Raw genomic sequence first — 20,953 nt, 5'->3', positions numbered from 1 at the left:
CCATGGCCATCTTCCTCTACTTTATATGGGATGCCATCACAGCATGGCTTGATGAGCGGTGCGTCGGTGCGCACCCGGGATCTGAAACTGCCATCCCCACCCGGGCCACCAGAGCAGAGCAGGCGCACTTAACCACTATGCCACTGGGCTGGCCCCTAAGTCTACTTTTAAAAACTTCAAAATATGTAGAGTAAAGAATATTTTAATCCTATGGTTAAAAAATACCAGTGTAGTGAAAAATAAATCAGACAGTTGACAGTTGACACATTATCACTTTCAGCGTCATACATGAACCAAAGTAAATAAAATATAGGTTAATTGGGAGCATAGTTTTTTTTAAGTACTTCTGTTTGGCTTTAGTAAATGAAAAAATTCTCTGTATTCAGATAATTAAATTAAAATGATATGTGGTTTCTTTTTATTTGCTCTTTTTAATGAAAGGAATTTCACTAATGTTCTTCATTTCCTGAATAGCTACAGCAGTTAACTTCCCATGTTAAACACTGTGGTCTGTGACTCAAAAAAGACATGTAGAAACGGAAACTTTTCTTAACAGTTGAAATACTGTAGGAGGAAAAGGGACAGGTTTAGACAAGACAGGCTAAGTATGGCATTTCTCTTCTTTTTGGTGGAAAATAAACTATTTGGTTTGATTGAAGGAAGAGATTGAAAATATATTGAAAGACAAATGGGAGACCAAATAAAAATGTGATAAGCACTCGTCCTTTTTTTGGTAAGACAAACTTCACATCTTCCATAGGGAAAAATGCAGCTGAAAATCCAGCCCCAGTAAGCCAGGATTGGTGTTCAAAATTGTTGAGAAGCAAACTCTAGGAAACTTATTCCTGTGCTTTGCCCCTGAAAACACTTGAAGAGAGTGAGTAAAAAGCCCCGGGGGCCTGGCTGGCAGATGTGTGACCGCATTCTCATCACAAGAAAGACAAGAGAAGAGTTTTCCCAAAATTTGTCTACAAAATGATATTTCTATCTTACTAGCCTAAATATGCGTGGTTTATATTGACTTCAAAGAGGGATCTTTACAGCTGAAGATAATGCTGATTGATTGAGTCATTCACAAGTCAGCAATCAACAAATTGCCTTCATATGCATTACAATGTCTTAGGCCCCTGTAAGATTTATCGGGAAGGGCACAATATTTTGAAAAGACTAATTCAGGAAACACCACAGCCTAAGAAATGCTTTTCTTTGTTTTTTTAACAGAAACTCCAGTGAAAGATTGATAATGCATGTATTCTAAGTTTCTAATTCTAGCAAGAGAGCATGGGCCCACCTGTTGTTGCTCTGATTCGGTCATCTCAGACAGGCATTGTACACATCCAGGCACTGAAGAGAGTAAAAAAAGGTTTACCAGATGAACGTTCTCTGCCTTCGGGGATCATGCTGTCTTCTCCACTTCCTCACACTTTTCCCGAGGTCTACACGTGGCACAAAGGGCAGGATCCAGGATCCTGTTATTGGTTGCTAGGCCTCATCTCCAGCTGCCACCCCAGACATAAACTTTCTCTTCTGCAGTAAACATGGTCAGAAAGTTAACAAAAATAAGATGGAGCAGCGGTCCTGAGGCAGAAGGGTGGCTGAAGTAATTTCTGCTTCCTTCTCTTCATCATCTTCCCCAAGGAGAGCCACTGGCAAGTAAAAAGATTAGGTCATGTGGTTTCAGATTGGGCATAAATCCTAAACAATGGTGCAAAGTCCAATAGAAGCATCATAATTATTAGGCTAGTCTATGAGGCATTTCCTACTTCCTTGAGCCACAGTTGGTCATTGTCTGTAATTACTGCTTCAGGACTTTATATCTAATTTTATTGTAACAGGTAATGAGTTGAAGTAAAATGATTTATTTACATGTCCGTCTCTTCACTCTCCTATGGCCTGTTAAATTACGAGTCCTCCACAGGCCAGCTAATGTCTTATAGATCATGTCTCTCTCTCCCAGCTCATCCCCCTTCCCCCCAAACCTGCAAGTGCCTAGCATTTGTCTGGCACTTACTGAGCAGTAGAAAAACCTTTACTTGTTAAACAAATAAATGAATGACTTGCAGATCAGACCCAATACATTACATGAAGAAAAGTTTCCAAATAGAACATCAAAAATGACCCTGTCACATTTTTGTCCCCAAGTATTGGAATACATTAACTTCAAAGTCAGAAAATAAAGGCACTTGTATTAAAAATATATGGAACATTTCAAGGGTGTGTGTGCACATATGTATGCATTTTCCTCCCAGGATAATGTTATTTAGATTCTAAATATGCCAGTAGCATTCTTCTGAACAAAATGAAATACTATATTTCTGTTTGTGAAATAACTTTCCACTGAATGTTTGAGTGGATCAATATACTGCAAAATGTGTATGTAATGAGAAGTCCAAACCAACAGTGAGCCCTGGATCTCAGATCCAGGATCCAGTAAATGTTCCTGGAGAACAAGCGAAGTCAACGAAAAAGGAAGGCCCTCAGACGAGTCTAAAAAGGGAAAGAAGGGGGGCCCAGGGGTGGGTTAAGGCCAAACCATGCTCGTCCAGGGGAGCAAGTGCTTGAGTGTTTTGGTTTTGTCACTTTGCTTGGAACGTGGGAGGATTACTCTCAGCATTGCTTAAGGAAACTGTCGCTCCTCACCCCAGCCCTTCCAAAAAGGAGGTATACCACACATCTGGGGACTTGGGGTCTAGAAAAACATGATAGAAAGGTGCTGTTGCTCAGAGGAGAAGCCAGAATCTAACATCAGGGCAGTGAGCCTGGGATGGGCTGGGGGAGGGATGGGTGCAGAGAGCCTGAGGGGGGTTGGGTTCCCAGTGCCCAGGGAGGGGCCAGTGTGATACGGCCATACTGGTAGTCTGTGGGAAAGCGAACATCAAGAGCACACCCCAAACTCCCAACTATGTGGATTTCTGAATCTTGTGTTCACATTACTTCCTCTAATCTCCTTTCTTTTTTAATTTTAACAACTGTTATATTAAGGTTTGTCAACATTTTACCTTAAAAATATGTTGCAAAGGCACCTCTTTTGGGGTTTTTTTGTGTGTGTGTTTTTCTTTTTGGTTTTTTTTGTGAGGAAGATTGGCCCTGAGCTAACATCTGTGCCCATCTTCCTCTATTTTTTTGTATGTGGGAGGCCACCTCAGCATGGCTCGACGAGCGGTGCGAAAGCCCATGCCAGGGATCCGAACATGAAAACCCCGGCCGCAGAAGTGGAGCCCGCGAACTTAACTGCTACACCCCCAGGCTGGCCCCAAAGGCACCTCTCTTCACTGGGGAAGGAAAGCAATCATCCACTTGCTCTTTCCCAGCTGTGTTTTTGGTGCTGCTCATCTGAAGGATAAAGCAGAGGGGCATAATGAAGGGGATTTCCTGATAGCAAGCAATTCACAAAGGAGATTCCAGAGAATTCCAAGCCCTGTATAGAAAACCAGAAGAATGCTTATTGAGTAAAGGTGTCCCTGCACATGGAGCAACATCACCGAGGCCCAGGGAGCCCATGGGGTTTCTATAAGCGACAGTCCTGATGGCTACATGAGGAGACTCGACGTGTGTCTACTTCAACTGTCTTTGTGTCCATTAGGGAAGAAAGACTGAGATCAGGTGGGGGTGAGCAAGGGGTAGGGGAGAATCCTGTTCCCACTGCCATTTGAGAGATTTAACTATAAATCAAAAGTCATTCATCTAGCCTGAGTTTCAAGTGTTAAATACAGTTCATTTTGTTAGAAAAATAAAGTAGTCAAAATTCTAAGTTTCTGGCCGGCCCCGTGGCTTAGCAGTTAAGTGCGCGGGCTCCGCTGCTAGCGGCCCGGGTTCGGATCCCGGGCGTGCACGGACGCACCGCTTCCCCGGCCATGCTGAGGCTGCGTCCCACATACGGCAACTAGAAGGATGTGCAGCTATGACATACAACTGTCTACTGGGGCTTTGGAGGGAAAAAATAAATAAATAAAATCTTTAAAAAAAAAAAAAAAAAAAAATTCTAAGTTTCTTATAATAATACATGTTCATGTAAACAAAAACATTTTTTTTTCTCATTTGGGGATATATGAATCTATAAATTGTTTTGTTTGAAATAAACCTATTCGTAAAACAGTTATAGATAAAGCACTGTTTTCAAGAAAAGATGTTCTGGCATTTAATTTTGAAGCCCCTCTGCACAGATCAAAATACCCTTTTTCTTCTAGTTTGTCTCTTATTCATCCTTAGAGAATGTTAATGACTATATTTTTATGTGTCAATTTACCTCCTGCTGAAAATTGTCTTCTAATCCTCTTTAAAAATTCTCTTATTCTAATCAACCTCTAGAGGAATTTATTGTCTGAATAGAGGTGTTCGTGTTTTGATTTATACAAATCACTGTGAGATATCAACAAATGCTTGGCTGATGATTTCACGCACAAATTTGCCTGGAAATAATGAACGCCATCCACCTAACGTTCCAAAGGAAGTGACATGTGCTGTCATGCATTTCCACCTGCATTTAATCTTTGTTCTTTTTTAAAGAGGAGGAAAATCATTTCATTCTATGTGTGCACCCCAAGTATTTCAGGTACTTTAATATTTGAGAGAGAATACACGTGTCGACTTTTTTTCCTTATTCTGTAGATTAACCTGTAGTCATTTTGAATCATAAACAATATAAGAAATGTGAACTATCAAAAAATAAAATTTCTTATAACTCTGTTTTTTTACAATCAGGTGTTTAGTATTATATAGACAGATCATTTTAATGTTTTGCCTGAATTTTCAGTTACCATTTTAATTCTAGGTTTGTTTTTGTTGTTGTTCAACAAATACTTCTTAAACAAGTTCTATGTACAAGTTCTCCTGGTAATGATGTCAGGAGAGAAGGAAAAAAATTAAACACATTATTCTTATTTCTGAGAAGCTTAAAAGATATTTGGAGAAATAAGATCTAAGAATAAGTAATAGTAATAATAACAAGTAATGTTTGTAAAGTGTTTAATAATTTACAAAACTCTATCACATAACATAGTCTAATATGATCCTCTGAAAAATCCTAAGATGGAGTAGATATTATTATCTCCATTTTATAGATAGAGAAATGAAGGCTCAGTAGGTGAAATAACCTGTTCATCTAGTGGTAGAGCCAAGACGAGAGCTGGCGCAAGATTTCAAATATTGTCTTATTCCTACTGCACCAAATGACAATAACTCAGAAAGCATTGAAGGGTGACATAAGAGTGATTCAGATAATTTGCTGTAGTGTTTAGAGAGGGGTGACAGTTCATCTGATGAAAGAGGTGGCATAAAGCTAAGCCTGAAGATAGAGTAAGAATTCATCTGATAGAGACAAGGACAATAACATTGCAGGAAATAGAGTTGCGTAAGGAAAGGCACAGAGAGGAGAAAGGACAGGACATACCGGGGAGAGATCAAGGGATCAAATTTGACTGGATTGCAAGTTACGTCTTGTGCAAAATAGGGTTAGAAGGCATCTTGAAATCAGAATGCAAAAGGGCCTTGTAAGTCAGGCCAAGTTTGCATGTTATTTAGTAAATGATAGGGAGTACTGGAGATTTTTTTACTGGGAAAGTGATATACTGAGATTTGCACAATAGGAAAATTACTATGACGGTAGTATAGGAATAAGATTGAAGGGAGAAGGATTTAGAGATGAGAAGGATATTGCAAAAGCTCAGGAAAAATAAGAGTTTAAACCTGCATTAGAGTGTTAGTGGGAGAAGGTAAACATAGGAATGGATAAGAGGATTATTTCAAAGTAGAAACAAAAAGACTAAAGATGTGGCAAATAGTTAAATGTTGGGAAGGAAAAGAGAGAGATTTGTTAAAAATTTATTCTGAAATTTCAAGCCTGAGTGTAGGAGAAAACAATGTTACCATGAACAGAAATGTAGAAATTAGGAGAAACAGGTAATTTGGGTGAGAGGAAGGTGATTTCCATTTTGGGGATGTTGAACTTGAGTTGCTGTCAAGATATCCACATAAATATATGAAGTAAATATACAATAGACTGAGATTCATCCCCTTAAGAGAATCCATGGTGGTAGATAGAATAGTCAAGGGAGATAATGGAGAGAGAAAACAATGAATGGGTAGATTTTAGGAATTGCATAAATTTGTTGAGCTAGATGGAGATGAGACAAGATGGAGATTTCAGAAGGAAATAGAAAAAAGATAATAGCAATCAGTATTGCACAATTCTTTAGAAAGAGTAACACTCACAAAGACATAATTGGATTCATGCTCAGTAAATAAAGAGAGAAGTTTTTGTTTAAGGATGGGCTTGAAAAAGAAATCATATGAAACTGGAACAGAAAGGATTGAATACTCTTTCAAGAATTTTGAGAAAGATAAAGTAGGAGAAAAATAAGGAAAGGAAAAAGATAAGGTGGTAACTTGAAAAGGAGTTACAACTAAAAGAAAATGCTTTATAGTATATGGAAGACCCAAAGTATGTTTCAGGGTAAGGAGGAAAAGATCAAAGAAGAGAATATGATATCCAAGATAGAGGAGAAAACCGTGGGAGACAGTGGCTGAAGGGCATTAGATAAAGATATTGGGTGAGGGTCTGGCCCGGTGGCGTAGTGGTTAAGTTCGCACACCCAGCTTTGGCAGCCGGGGTTTGCCGGTTCGGATCCCAGGCACAGACCTATGTACCGCTCATCAAGGCATGCTGCAGAGATGTCCCATAGATTAAGTAGAGGAAGATGAACACAGAAGTTAGCTCAGGGGCAGTCTTCCTCAAGCAAAAAGAGGAGGATTGGCAACAGACGTTAGCTCAGGGCCAGCATTCCTCACCAAAAAAAAAAAGATATTGGGTGAAAAGAATACAGAAAGAGGGGATGTATTAAGAGAGAAATTTTGAGGTGGAGAGAATTTGAGGATGCTCATAACACATGGCTCCAATTCTTATTCTTCCCCCACCCAAAACAATCCACACTGAACAGAGAGCGGTAAGTCACCAAGATCCAATTCTATACGTAGATTTTACCTACAGAAGCAGAATTAGATTGATTAGGCTTTATAAAGTATAGCTAAGGATTAGAAAGAGTTTAAAACCTTTATTTGATACAATTTGATGTCTTAAGCAATGTGTTAGCAAGCTAAACTGTTGAAGCAGGACCCCTGAATATTAAGTGGCTTAAGGGACAAAAAAGTTTATTTCTCTTTTGCGCTAGTCTGAGGTGAATGTTCTTTGTCAGAGGGAGGTTCTACTCCACACAGTCTTTCAGGGACCCAAGGTGACAACAGCTCTGCCGTCTTTAACACATGGCTTTCAAGTTTGCTCTGGGCATCACCGGTTGTCCAGGGACAAAAATTTCCTCTTAAGGAAGTTAGGTGGAAGTAAAGACCTCACCTCCATACACATTCCTTCGATGTGTCCTGTGGACACACGTCATTGCTAGGGGCTTGGAAAATGTAGTCCCTTGCTGGGCAATCACAGCCCAGCTACAACTCTATTTCTAAGGAAGAAGAAGAGAACAGATGTTGGTGGCAATCCAAAAATCTTTGCCACAAGTATCTTTAAAAAGAAACTCTTAACTGTGGCTTGTGCTCTAGAACACACTCTTCTAAGTAAGATGATAGAAATGCCTTTGCTCTTGAGGAAATCTCTCCAAGTTGTAAAGAAATAAGCCTAGAGAAGAGAGTTAAATGATGAGTTTATTTCTTGCTGGCTGAACTATAGACAACTTTCCCCTCTTTGGAAGGGCAGATAAAAGCCCAATAGATCGTAGATGTTTATTAATTATTTACATAAGTAACACTTACTATCCCTCACTTAGGTGATCTGAAAATTCTCTGGGTGCAACCAATTAGAAGTGAGATCAAAGCTACATCTTCTTTTTGAAGTCCTATTTATATAATTTATTTCTGTCAGAAGAAAATAATCATAATGTCATGTGGCATGTGAATATATGCAAGTTCTTTCGGACATTGTCGTTTTGCATTTCTTAGCTTTTTCTCATGAAGGATATGTCCTGTGATGTGACATCTTGTCTAGTCTCACTGCTTCTTTTTGTATATACAGACTTAGTGGGCTTTCTAATTATTTAAGTCTTCTGGCTTATTTTTACTTTATTGATGTAATTTTTCCAGGCTTCATGTTATTCACATAAAGCTGCTGGATCTTGAGTCTTTTCTTAGGTAAATGGTACAGTTAAGGATACGGTGGTAATATTTGTTAATGTACTGAAATTGTAACCCTAATGATTATTACCTATAGTCATTGCCTATACTGTGTCTTGGAATTTTGATCAGATGAGGTTACACATTTAAAATGTTATTTAGACATATCATTGTATGTTTGGAAACCAGTTATTTCTAATTCAAACAGTTACCAGTTAATAAGCTACCAAATGTTCTGAGAATAACCAACTGTGTGTTGTCAACAAAACTGTGCTCTTTCAGTACATCTGCATAAAATTGGTTTTTGGTCAGCCCTGCCATGAGATAGTTCTATCATTTGAGCCAAGTCTCTTACTTTTTCTGGATTCCTGGTACATCCTCACTGGTCAAATGGAAATAGTGCCTTCCCAACCTGCCTCATTAGCTGGTTAGAAATTTTTTAAAAAACAAAAATAAATCAAGGTACTTGCAAAGGCAAAATCATAGGCATCGTTATTTTAATTCCTCAAAATGATTTCAATTTGTTGCTATACTCAAAGAGTAGCAAGAATTAACAAGAGTTAAAAGCAAGAGATCACATCAATAATTGCTGGTAAAAATTGTCATTTCAATCTAAGGATTAGGAAAATCAAATTGAACACTTTTTTTTTCTCTAAGGCAGAGAAAAGAATATCTCAATATTAGTAAAAAACAGCATTTAATAGAGAAAGGAGAACTTTTTCTACAACTACTTCTAATTTTATTTTGGCCTTTTTTTCATTAAAAGTCAGATGGGATTTTAAAATCATCAAATCAATTAAAATTGATTTTGAAATAGGATTCAACACTTAGGAGAGAATGTAAGGATAACATCAGTTATTTGTGTTAGTTAGGTACAGGCTGGGTTGCTGTAACAAAGAGACCCCAAATGCAGTAGTTTAAATAAGATAGTTTATTTCTTACACAAATAACAGTCCAGAGATAGGCAGACGGTCCAGCCCTGCAAGACAGCTGAGCTCATAAACTCATTCAGGGATTCATGTTTCTTCCATCTTGTTGCTCCGCCATCCCTCAGGGCAGCAATTCTCAAACTTTTTGTTCTCAGAATTGCTTTACACTTTTGAAAATTACTGAGGACACCCAAGAGCTTTTGTTTGTGTGTATTCTATCCATCAGTATTCATCATATTCAAAATGAAAACTGAGAAATGTTTAAAGTATTTGTTTATTTCTTTTAAAAGTAGCATTATATTAGTTTCCAATTTCTGCTGTAATAAATTACCATAAATATAGGGGCTTAAAACAATGCAACATTATTTTCTTATAGTTCTGGAGGTCAGAAGTCTAAAATCAAGGTCTGGCAGGAGACCATTCCTTCTGGAGGCTTCAGAAGATAATCCATTTCCTTGCCTTCTGCAGCTTCCAGAGGCTGTCTGAACTACTTGGATTACAGCTTTTTTCTTGATCTTCAAAGTATATTACTCCAATCTCCAGATACTTCATTTCATCTCCTTTTTCTGCTTCTGAGACTCCTGTCTCCCTCTTGTAAGAACCCTAGTGACTACGTTGTGTCCACCCATATAACCCACAACTTCTCCCATCTCAAGATCCTTAACTTAATCACATCTACAAAGTCCCTTTTGTCATATAAAGTGATGTATTTACAGGTTCCCGTGATTAGGATGTGGATATTTTGGGGGTCATTATTCAGCCTACCACAAACAATAAAGCCATTAATTTTAACTAATAAAATAGACTTTTATGAAAAATAACTAAATTTTCCAAAACTAAAGTTTAGTGAGAAGAGTGACATTGTTTTACATTTTGCAAATCTCTTTGATGTCTTGATAAATAGATGACAGCTGGATTCTTGTAGCTGCTTCTGCACTCAATCTGTTGTGGTATGTTATTTTGAAGAAATATGAAGTGTATGAAGAAAATCTATCTTCACACACTCACATATTTGTAAAAAGGAGGAGTATTTGAAAAGACTTCTCAGACAGTTGTGGATATGCTTGTTGAATAATACACCACAGCTTGACAAGCGGTAGTTTTTTAAAGGTTGGTTGCAATGCAGAATCTAAAACAATATGAGGTAATGAAGTTTTCATACTCTGTCACATGAAAATCCACTGGTCTAGCTTGCAGTCTGAATGATTTTGTACCATCATATATTCATCATTTGGAAAATACTGATTCACTAAATTGTGCATCATTTGGAAAATACTGATTCACTAAATTGTGCATTTAGTGACTATTAGTCACTAAATGACTATTAGAACATTTTATCATACAATATTAAAAAAATATTTATTAATACCATGACCCATATCATTAGGAAAGTCTTTAAACATTGGGAAGCTATTAATCTTACAGAGGCAGATACAAGTTTTCCCATTCTAATTTTTTCTTTAAATCTCGATATTATCTCTGGCAACAAACACTGTCCATTGTTTACCTTGAAGCAACAGGCTTCCTTCATTCATTTTCCGGAAAACGTCTGCCATGTACCTGAGTCTGAATAATGGTTTGTCTGTTGGTGGTTTCTTCAAGAAAAATGGTGTGACGTTAAAAAAACAATAAGCGAATAGTTCAGTTCTCAACTCAAACAGCCGCACAAGTGCTTCTCTTCACGACAATCACTAGACCTCAGCTTGCTCAAGTGTTTTATGTGTACTTCTCATGTCTTTACACATACTGTCAAAAGCAATGTACTTAAGATTTAACAATATTGAACATTATTACCGCTTCACCAAGCATATTTTTTAATGAAACTGGCATTTTTCTTCTGCGAGTGTGTGGTGGCAAAGAATACGGGACTGCTTGTTACCACCACCTTGATTCACGCTAAGGCACCAGTAAGCCTCCCCGCCATTGCTTTTGTGACATCAGTGCAAATGTCAACTCAGTGAAAAAGGCCAATAACATCTTAGTATTATTACTGAAATAGTTTTGACAATGCCGACCCACTGAAAGTGTCTCAGGGATCCCTAGGGATCTGGGGACAGCACATTGAAAACAGCTGCCTTCGGGCATTACCTTTCCTGACTCTGGACCAATGTCACGTTCATTGTTCAGCTTTCAGGAAGGAAGAAATAGCAGAAGTGGAAGGCAAGCGACTTCTTTTCCGAGAAGTGATGGAGAGCTGTGCACTCACTTCCACTCACATTCCGTTAGAGATGACTTAGTAACGTGATCAAACCTAGCTGCTGAGGGCGATGGGGAATGTGGCCTCCAGCTCAGCAACCCTGTGTTTAGCAAAAACTGGGTTACTATTAATGGGAGAATAAATTTTTAGGGAACCAGGGACTTTCTGCTACAAGAATCCCATCAAATAGTATTGTTTAAGTCGCCCTATAATTAGCTTCCTGCATATTTATTTTGGCACTTGTGTGTCTTTAAAAGGACCATAGGTTTTCTATGTAATTCATTTTAGGAGTTGAGTTCTGCTGACAAGCATCCATTAAAATGGTACAAATATGAGATTGAAAATAATAATATTAATATAATTGAGGCATTCTTAGAGCTAGGACTAGCTCTGAGCAGCACGGATGGGAAAGAAGATGATAACGGGGGTAGCAGAGCACATTTTTCTGAAGACGGAACCAGACTGAAATAAACATAGGGATCAATTCAAGGGAAAACACAAAACGTCTATATATTTTCATCTCATCCTCTCCCCTCATTCAAGACGGGAGCCTTCAAAGTAAAGCAGAAGCATGAGCCTTTACACAAGAGAAGGGCTAAGTTCTTTCCTCAGAATCTGTATTTATAAATGGAGGTAAATAATATCCACCTTGTAACAGTGTTGTGATAGATTAGATGAGACAATCTGTGCGATACGCTTAACCACAGTCTACTTGACAAAAACAACAACAAAACTATGATGCAAATTACTTGGCAAATAAGTAATTTCCCGGGTTAGGAGCTAGGCTAAAGGTACTGAATTATCTCTAGTTTTCTAGCTTGAGCACGACCATTCAATGATTAGAGTCAATGCACAACAGGAGTTAGCCTTTCAAATATCTCGAAATAATTAGGTGAACAAGAGGAGACTTTCTCAAGGTCAAAATTTCCTGTACCACAGGGTAGACTAACACCCCTGATTTGTCTAAATGCAGTGCTTTTGTGGCCTCTTCCCATCTAGGTGAAAGGATCTCTTTTAGATCATATCAGTTAACTCCAGCAAGCTCTCCTCAGGGGGTGGGGGTCAGGGTGAGAATCAAGACAGTGGCCAGTTGAAAGGAACAGATAAGATGGGATCTTGCCAGGTGCCCCCTAACATAATGTGGTCTCTGAGAAGGTAAATGCTAGCGCTCCCCGTCATTAACTTATCAGGGGTCTGTGTGCTTTTCAGTTTCTCCGCAGCTAGAGAGGCAGCCTGGGGTGGCCTTACTTAACAGATCCTTATCAACCCCGCAGGCAGGCCCTCTGCCTTTTGTAAGTGTAAACAGAGAAGATATCTACCCCCCAGTTCAATAATTTCCAAACACCGCGAACCTTTGGGGACTGAGATTAATTTCTTCTCAATTGCTTGGTTAGGCTGTGGATTGATCAATGAGAGACTGAACGCTTTGATTATGCAAGAGAAAAATGGCTTTTAATGAACTTGGATGCAGGGATTTGAGGCCGTTTCCCACGAGGACTCCAGGCAGGGGCAAGGGTGCAAGGGCGTGCAGAGGGCGCAAATGAAGGTGTGTCATTCTGTCGGGCGTGGGGGTGCAGAATGCAGGGAGGGCTGGCTATCCCAGAGCCTTACAGCTGCCACAAACACTCCTCAGCACATCAAAAGGAAGACGGAACTTCAGGGAGACAGAGGGCTAACCAGACCGTGATGCTGCAGAAAACGATCATGATTAGTCCGCCTTAGCCCTGACAGTCTTCAGGATGAATAAAGAGGCCATGGAGTTCTGTCCATCATGTAATGATTCTTACTAATCATTAATAACAGGAAAAAATGACTGCGTCTAGTGTGCTACGTTAAAAAAAAATCCGCACTGGCCACGTAAAAGCTCAGAAATATTTTCTCCAAGAGGAAAAATCAAACTTACAAGAGAGTGGACAATAGCTATCCCTCTTGACTTACTTGTGATGACATGGAATGGACACAACGTATACATCAACACTGACATTCCCAGCTCTTCTTTGCAGTCCCCGGCCCCACTTTCCTTACATGATTAGAGGTTTGAAGCAGAGCTGTGCCCAGATCAGCCACACATGCATTCAGATTTGGAGACACAACAGCTACCACTGCTAAGAACCCTTCGGGAATCCACATGTGCTGGCAGCTGGGCATACTCAGCATTGTTGAAGTCCGGGGTTATAAAACAGGATATTTTGCACTTACAACTTTATCCTTGAGCCTTTCTTAAAAATGTTGAAGCATGCCACCATAGCCAAAGGATAGCTCGTTTAGTCTAAGTCATTTGTGCTATAATGATATTATTCATTATTCTATAATTCAGTAAATAAAAATGAGCAGATTATAAAATCAAAGTTTATGAAAGCAGAGAGGGGAAATCAGAGCATATTAGGAAAGCACAAATAATTTGGAAGTGTTTACTACTTATATTTTTCTACAAAGTTTTAAGAGAGTCATATTTCATGATAATTACAGATCTCAATGTTGATTTATACTTTTTAAATATTGCCCTCTCTCCTTTATTTGTATAAAATATTTGTATACTTTATTTGAAGAATACATCTAGTCTGTTCCAAAACATTGCAACAAAATGGAGGACTCTTCCCTTCTGCCTGGGTTGAAAATTTTCAAACTTTTCTCTTTTTTCCATTGTTTGCTTTAAAAAGAACACTCATTCAAATAGAAAATTAATGACTAAGATTCTAAAATAATTCCGAACCTACCAGACAAACACTGATTTGTAGCAATTATCTTTGGGGTTTTTCCTCTCCTAAACAGTTTTGTTCTCTGGAAATGTGTATCCTGTAATTTCTTTCCATTCTCATTCTCATTGATGTTCATGTCTCTGATTAGAGCTCAAAATGCTTATTTCGTTCAGCCCATTGCTGTCAAATTATTGGTAGTCAGAAGCTTGTTATTCACAAGTCATGCAGAGAGGGTACTTCATTTTTACCATATCTGAAATGGAAATCATATGGTTTTAAATGAAATTTTCATCAAGATTAGTGATTAAGTCAACATGTAATTATTTTGGATTTCAAAGCTTTTTTCTTTTGTTTTGAAACACATTACAATCTGTAACCACCCTATGAAAATTTATGAAGCAGTTGAAACCACAGTCAGAAGCCTCACTTTCTACAGATAGCCCTAGGGGTCAATACTATTTCTGGGTCTCCCAGACTCCTTACAGGAAGCCTCCACCAAGTCCAGCTTTGTAGACTTTCCTACTGCCACACTCCCACTTGGAATATAGTAAGCATTCAATTAATGTTGGCCATTACTATTATAATCATAATTATTAGGATTAAACTACAAACACTATCCTATTTCTTCAAGGCCCAAAGTTAGGACGTTGCTGTCTTAGTCAGCTGGGGCTTGTGTAACAACATACCATAGACTGAATGGCTTAACCAATAGACATTTAGTTCTCACAGTTCTGGAGGCTGGGCAGTCCAAGATCAAGATGATGGCAGATTCAGTTCTTGGTGAGATTCCTCTTCCCGGCTGACAGACGCTGCCTTCTCCCTGTGTCCTCACATGGTGGGAAGAGAAAGCAAGAGGAAATGAGTTCTCTGGTGTCTCTTCTTATAACGGCACTAATTCCATCATGAGGGCCCCACCCTCATGACTTCATCTAATTACCTTCCAAAGGCTCCATCTCCAAATACCATCACATTGGAGGTTAGGGCTTTACACATGAATTTGGGGAGGGCATAATTCAGTCCATAGCACTCAGCTCCTGACCCCCCAAATTCATGTTCCTCTCTCATGCAAAATACATTCATTTCATCCCAACAGCCCCAAAAGCCTTAACTCATTCCAGCATCAACTCTAAAGTCTTGGGTCCACAGTCTCATTTAAATATCTTCTGAGGGCCGGCCCCATGGCTTAGCGGTTAAGTGCGCGCGCTCCACTGCTGGCGGCCTGGGTTCGGATCCCGGGCATGCACCGACGCACCGCTTCTCCAGCCATGCTGAGGCCGCGTCCCACATACAGCAACTAGAAGGATGTGCAGCTATGACATACAACTATCTATTGGGGCTTTGGGGGAAAAATAAATAAATAAATAAAATTTTAAAAAACTGGTTGTTTTAAAAAAGTAAATAAATAAATAAATAGCTTCTGAATCACATATGGGTGAGACTTGAGATGTGACTGATCTCAGGCAAAATCCCTCTCCAGCTGTGAATCTGTGAAACCAGACAAGTCATGTGCTTCCAAAATACAAGGGTGGGGTAGGAATAGGATAGACATTTCCATTCTAAAAGGGATAAATAGGAACAAAGGGTGACAGATCACAAGTAAATCTAAAACTGGGCAAGGCAAATTCCATTAGATCTTAAGGCTCAAGAATAACCCTCTTTGGTTCCATGCTTTGCCTTCTAGACCCACTGGAGGGACAGCATTACCCCCACAGTGATGCTGAGGCAGCTTGAGGTGAAGTGCCCCGCCCCTTGGGCACCTCTGGTCCTGCCCTCACCTCTCTCTGAGAAGGTCCCTCCCCTAAGCCACTGGGCAGGGCATCCTCACTGCTAATCTGGTGGTCAAAATCCAGGCTAACATGTCAGTGGGTGCTACCGGGATTAGTACCATACTCCTATGCTTGTTGAAGTAGGCCTTGCTCTATCTGTAATGCACTAAACTTAAACAGTGGGAATTTCAAGTTCACCTGCAAATTGAAGCTGCGCCTTGGCAAATGTTCCAAATGTCAGGGAATAATCAAAAAGTGCCAATGTTAGTAATCCATTACGATCTGTAGGTTTCATGCAACATTTGGTAGCCCTCTGTTTGCTGGAGACTTGCAAATGCCTGTCTCAAAGCCCTGCTCAGTCACACAAGAGACAAAATTTACATCCTTTGCTTTTCCTGGCCTAGAACGTATGACTGCTACATGTTTTATACTCTCTACTTGATGATAAATACAACCCAGGATAGTATTTGTCTCTCAGGCAAAATACATCAAATATTTTAATCCCTTTCTTTGACGTACACCATATACCTCATGCATAATTAAGTAATGATTCACAATTGGCCAGTTTTTCCTCACTTTTTTGCTTTGCAGACTTCAAAGGACTTTTGTAGAGGTAGAAGGTGAGGCTGATGGTAAAGATCAAGCTAAATTATCTTATCACTCAGTATATGTTTTCGCTAAGGAGAATTTCATTCTTTAGCCATGATGAGAGAAAGCCAAATCTTCAACTTCAAAGCTTTAAAGTCTATAATAAATCCTTGCTCACTTCAACCCATAATTCTGAATTCCACTTGTACCTGCTCACCCATCTGAGTTAGCCTGTGTGCAGTTGCTTAAACCCTTACTAACCAAGGATGAATCCTCCTACTGAGTAAAGTTGTGCAAGTGGAGACCAGATTTTCCAAGGTCAAAACACATAGTTTATAGGGCAGCAGTACAGTGTGCAGTGCATAAGGAAATGGAGTTAGTTGAGTTTATGATAAAATCTGTAGTTCATGCTCTTTGCTAAATATTTTGTTTAATGACTTGCTTTTTAACAGCAAAAAGCTAAGCTAAAAAAAAACTTAAGCGAAGTACTGAATTGAATCCGATTTCAGTGGATACCAAAATCACACTTCAGAAATGTGTTACAGACATTTGTTTAGTGTCAGTTATGACATATTTGGCCTTCAATAGGTCATGTTCAATATTTAATTATTTTATGAGATTTTTGGATCTGATTTAACTTCCTTGTTCTGAATAAGAGAAAGGATGTGTTCAGAGCCCAAGAATAGGATTAAACTAACTTTTCTGCAAATCTAAGTTGGCCTCAGCCCCTGGGTCACACTTGCATGGGGATCCCTATAGGCACTTGGTTGCTAGGGAACCGTTCTTGGATGAAGCCCAAGACACAACACCCAATCTGGCTCCTTCCTAGACTATTTTCAGATTGGCCTCAGTACGCATCCCTATGAGGACATGATTAGTAGCTTCCCTGTAGGATTGTCATGCAAATTAAATGTCATGTGGATTAAATGAGTTCCTTCATAGAAAGTGCTTAGAACAGTGCTTGGCACCTGGCATTCAGCAAATGATAGTTATTATTTGGTTAATATTGTTGCTGCTACTATTATACCTCAATCCATGAAAGCACAATTAGGTAAACAAATCTTTATATATCTTTGGCATTTGCTGAAACTGATGAGGTTCGGGATGGCATGGGTACACCCAACAACAATGCACTTAAAAAGAACACTTGAGGGGCCGGCCCCATGGCTTAGCGGTTGATTGCGTGCACTCTGCTCCTGGTGGCCCGGGTTCGGATCCCGGGCGCACACCAACGCACCGCTTGTGGAGCCATGATGAGGTGGCGTCCCACATACAGCAACTAGCAGGATGTGCAACTATGATATAAAACTATCTACTGGGGCTTTGGGGAGAAAAAGGGAAAAAGAGGAGGAGGATTGGCAATAGGCATTAGCTCAGGGCGGATCTTCCTCACACACACACACACGCAAAAAAGAACACGATATTTTTACAATCGTCTTCACATAGAGATTTCGAAAAAGCCTTTCTTATATTCCTAAATTCATTTTCCCCCCTTCACTGTACTAAATTCCTCATTAACTAAAGCAAACTACATTTAGCCACCCACAAATGTTGGAACTGCTTGGCGGAGAGTCCAGCATTAATATGTATGTCATGAGGAGGTTCTTTGGTCAATATGTTTTAGAGTCCCAATTAATATCCATGCAATGTTCAAGTAATATTTCCATACTAATCCCAAGAATATTTTTGGTGTCTAATATCTTTCTTCTTAGCTAGTTTTTTCATCCTCATAAAAATTTAATATCGGTGTGTTGGGCAAGGAAATTTATCCACCTATAAATAAGTGAAATTCAAACTTTAGTTATTTGTACGTCACTTCCTTGAAAACAGAAAATAAAAATAAACTATACACATCTAAAACAGCCGTAGAGTGAAGAAGAGCATACCCCAACCTACAGAATCCGAGATGAAGCAGAACTGGAAAACGACTGCCACTGCTGGTCCAGTCCTATGATAGAGAAGATGTGAAACAGGAGGCCTGGTAAGGTCTGAGGGCATGGGTAGGGCCTGAAAGACAAGGTGTGAACCTTTGATGAACAAACTGATTCTACATTAGGAAGAGGTACCACCAGTTAATGAGCAATAATACCTTAAAATCAAATTTCTAAGCTCAACAAGATCTAACTGTCGGATGGTTATTATTTCTCCAGTTTTACATATGAATAAACTAGGGAGTCAAGAGATGGAGTGATTTACTTAAAGTCACATGGCTGGTAAGTACCAGAAAAGACCTGAGGTTAGGCTTGACTGGCTGAAAACTTATGCTCTTTCCAACGTACCACATTACTGAAGATAAGACTTGGCTTCTCTGGGGATTAAATTCAGCCTCCTTTAGGTTGCAGACCTTCCATTCATATATTCATCATCCCGTATTTTATGATATTCATCAAGCTTAGTACCTTTGCACATTGATTTCGAGGAAATGTTTCTTGCAAAAGGCTGTTGTAAATAAAAGGGTCTGTAGTGCTTATCTTGTCGTTTGTTGACAGACTATAAATAGATCCTCACTGATTTGCAAATTTAATGCCATGTTCTGGAAACAATATGAAAATATGGTCATTTTTTGTTTTTCCGCCTTGTCTTTATTTCTATTCCTAAGTACTCTTCCAGAATAGCACCAGGTGAGAGTTAGGATCATGATAATAAGCCAACCACGGGAATATCTTCCGTGACATATTAATTGAGTTAGCAATGGCTTCTTACTCTTCCCTCAGTGGCTCCAAGTACAGAGCTGGACTGGGACAGGAAGGGCGCCAAAGAACCACTAGGTTCTTCAAAGGAGGAAGGAGCAAGCCTCCTTTTCATGCAGCAAGCTTTCAGAGCCTCAGTGACTGGATTAGAGAATTGAAACCTTAGCAATGCAGCTTTTTCTCTTTTTTTTTTTTAACACTATGCCCATCTGTTGGCCTCATGCGCAGGCAGCTGCACTAGGACCTGTGTATCAACATTCTTAATGTCAAGGGGTTGTGAAATTGTGCTTCTGTGACAAGGAGTCTTCAGGGCCATAATTAACAGAGTAGGGAATTTCAACTCAAATATTATAACTTCTTTAAAACCATGCCCATCTGCTAGCCTTATGTCCTCAACCAAGCTTGAGTTCTGAAAGTAACAGAAAAAAAAATCACGAAACAATTTTTGTTTCTTTTTTTTAGGGTGGTAGGGTGGTGAGGATGGAGGGGCTGGGCATTGTTCACAATTTACAAAGGAAGTAAGCAGAACTATTATATTCGAACTTCTATTCTGCTTTTAAATTTTTCCCAGTAGAAGTAGGGTGATAGGTTTAGAGAGCACTGGTTTAAGGTCACATAATTAACTAAGCTCATGCTTTTGTTAATGCTGTTGTCTCCTTCACCCCATTCCTTTCCAGCCTTCTCTGAAATTTGAAAATCAACTTTATTTTCCTTATGTAATGTAGTAATGTGGATAAGCCTCAAACTGATACTTCTTGTGGCCAAGATGGGAGAAAGTTCCAATAAACTGTCAAAAGTATAGAATCTAGCTCTGTTACGTGGGTATCCTTCCAGTCTTTTTTTTTTTTTTTTTTTTCCTATATCTGTGTATCTAGGGTTTTTTTCTAGAATTGAGATCATACTGGAGGCATTTATTAAGCACCTATGCCACGGACTAAGGCTATAAAGATGAATGAGATATAGCCTCAGCCATAGTGATAAACCACACAATAGTTAAATAGATACTTTCAACCCATTGTGATAATGCTACAATAATGAGAGCCCAGAGTTCCATCAATGAAAGAACTACAGAGCCCAGGATAAGCAATTCAGAGACTTCCTAGAAGAGGAGTCACCTGAACTGAAGGACGAGGAGTTGGTTAGGTAACAAAGGGTCAAGAGGGTATTCCGGGTGGAAGAGACAAGTGGATCACACGGTAACATCTAATTGACAGCTGTTCAGAATTGCTAGGGCAGGAAATGCCAAATTGGAGGCCCCAAGTCCGATGTCAAATATTGTGGCAACATGTTGAAGGGTCTCACTAAACATCTGTTTAGTCATAAATCAAGATGTACACACTCAAAGTACAATAGATAATTTATGAATCAACCTTTCTTATAAAGTTTTTCCCCGTGTGTTGACTGATTGAATGAGTCATCAATTTATTCAACAAATCTTTATTAAGCACAACAAGGCAGGTAACAGTTCAAGACTCTGTGAGTGACGGTATGAATGTAATGGTTGTTAGAATATTGAAATATTTCTGTACCACGTGTCATGTAACAGTGATCCTCAGCTAGGGTGGTTTTGCCCCCCAGGAGACGTTTGATGATATCAGGAGACATTTCTGGTTGTCACAACTGAGGGGCAAGTGATAATGGAACCTGGGAGGTAGAAGCCAGAGATGCAGCTAAGTATCCTACAAAGCATAGGACAGCTCCCAACAGCAAAGAATTGTGGGTCCCAAAATGTCAATAGTATCAAGCTTGAGAAACTCTGGTACATAGTCACTATTATGGGTCCTCTGGGAGCTTTCTCATCCCTACTCTGCCTCTCTTGGTTCATCCTCTCCCTCCCACCTTCTCAGGATTCAGCAAACAATGGGTTAATGTCTGCCCCCAAAGGGGCTCTCAGGACTCTGTTCAGCTATATGGTTCATATCTGTTCTGATTGGTCAGTGCCATACCCTTTTCAGTTGTTAAATATTTG

At 39.3% G+C, this 20,953-nt stretch overlaps 1 protein-coding gene across 3 annotated transcripts in view; it reads right to left on the bottom strand.

Annotated features, from left to right (window-relative positions):
- Nucleotides 1-11,985: 11,985 nt before the first annotated feature.
- Nucleotides 11,986-20,953, bottom strand: part of LOC147913331 (uncharacterized) — a 38,468-nt gene continuing 29,500 nt past the window's right edge. The window contains exons 2-4 of one of the 3 annotated variants that reach the window (XR_015548820.1): nucleotides 18,191-18,301; nucleotides 14,627-14,760; nucleotides 11,986-14,193 (exon numbers count right to left, since the gene is read on the bottom strand). Coding sequence is in view for 1 of the 3 variants with exons in the window: in XM_087418392.1 (XP_087274518.1) it covers nucleotides 14,694-14,760; nucleotides 18,191-18,301 (178 nt within the window). In the remaining 2 variants the exon portion in view is untranslated. The remainder of the gene's footprint in view (nucleotides 14,194-14,626; nucleotides 14,761-18,190; nucleotides 18,302-20,953) is intronic. The other 2 variants (XM_087418392.1, XR_015548821.1) reach the window with 2 other exon arrangements.

The sequence above is a fragment of the Ceratotherium simum genome, chromosome 28, assembly GCF_057802395.1.
Source record: "Ceratotherium simum simum isolate JZ-2026a chromosome 28, ASM5780239v1, whole genome shotgun sequence".
Classification (NCBI taxonomy): domain Eukaryota; kingdom Metazoa; phylum Chordata; class Mammalia; order Perissodactyla; family Rhinocerotidae; genus Ceratotherium; species Ceratotherium simum.
The sequence above is the reverse complement of the archived record's forward strand: the minus strand, read 5'-3'. Positions and strand labels throughout refer to the sequence as shown.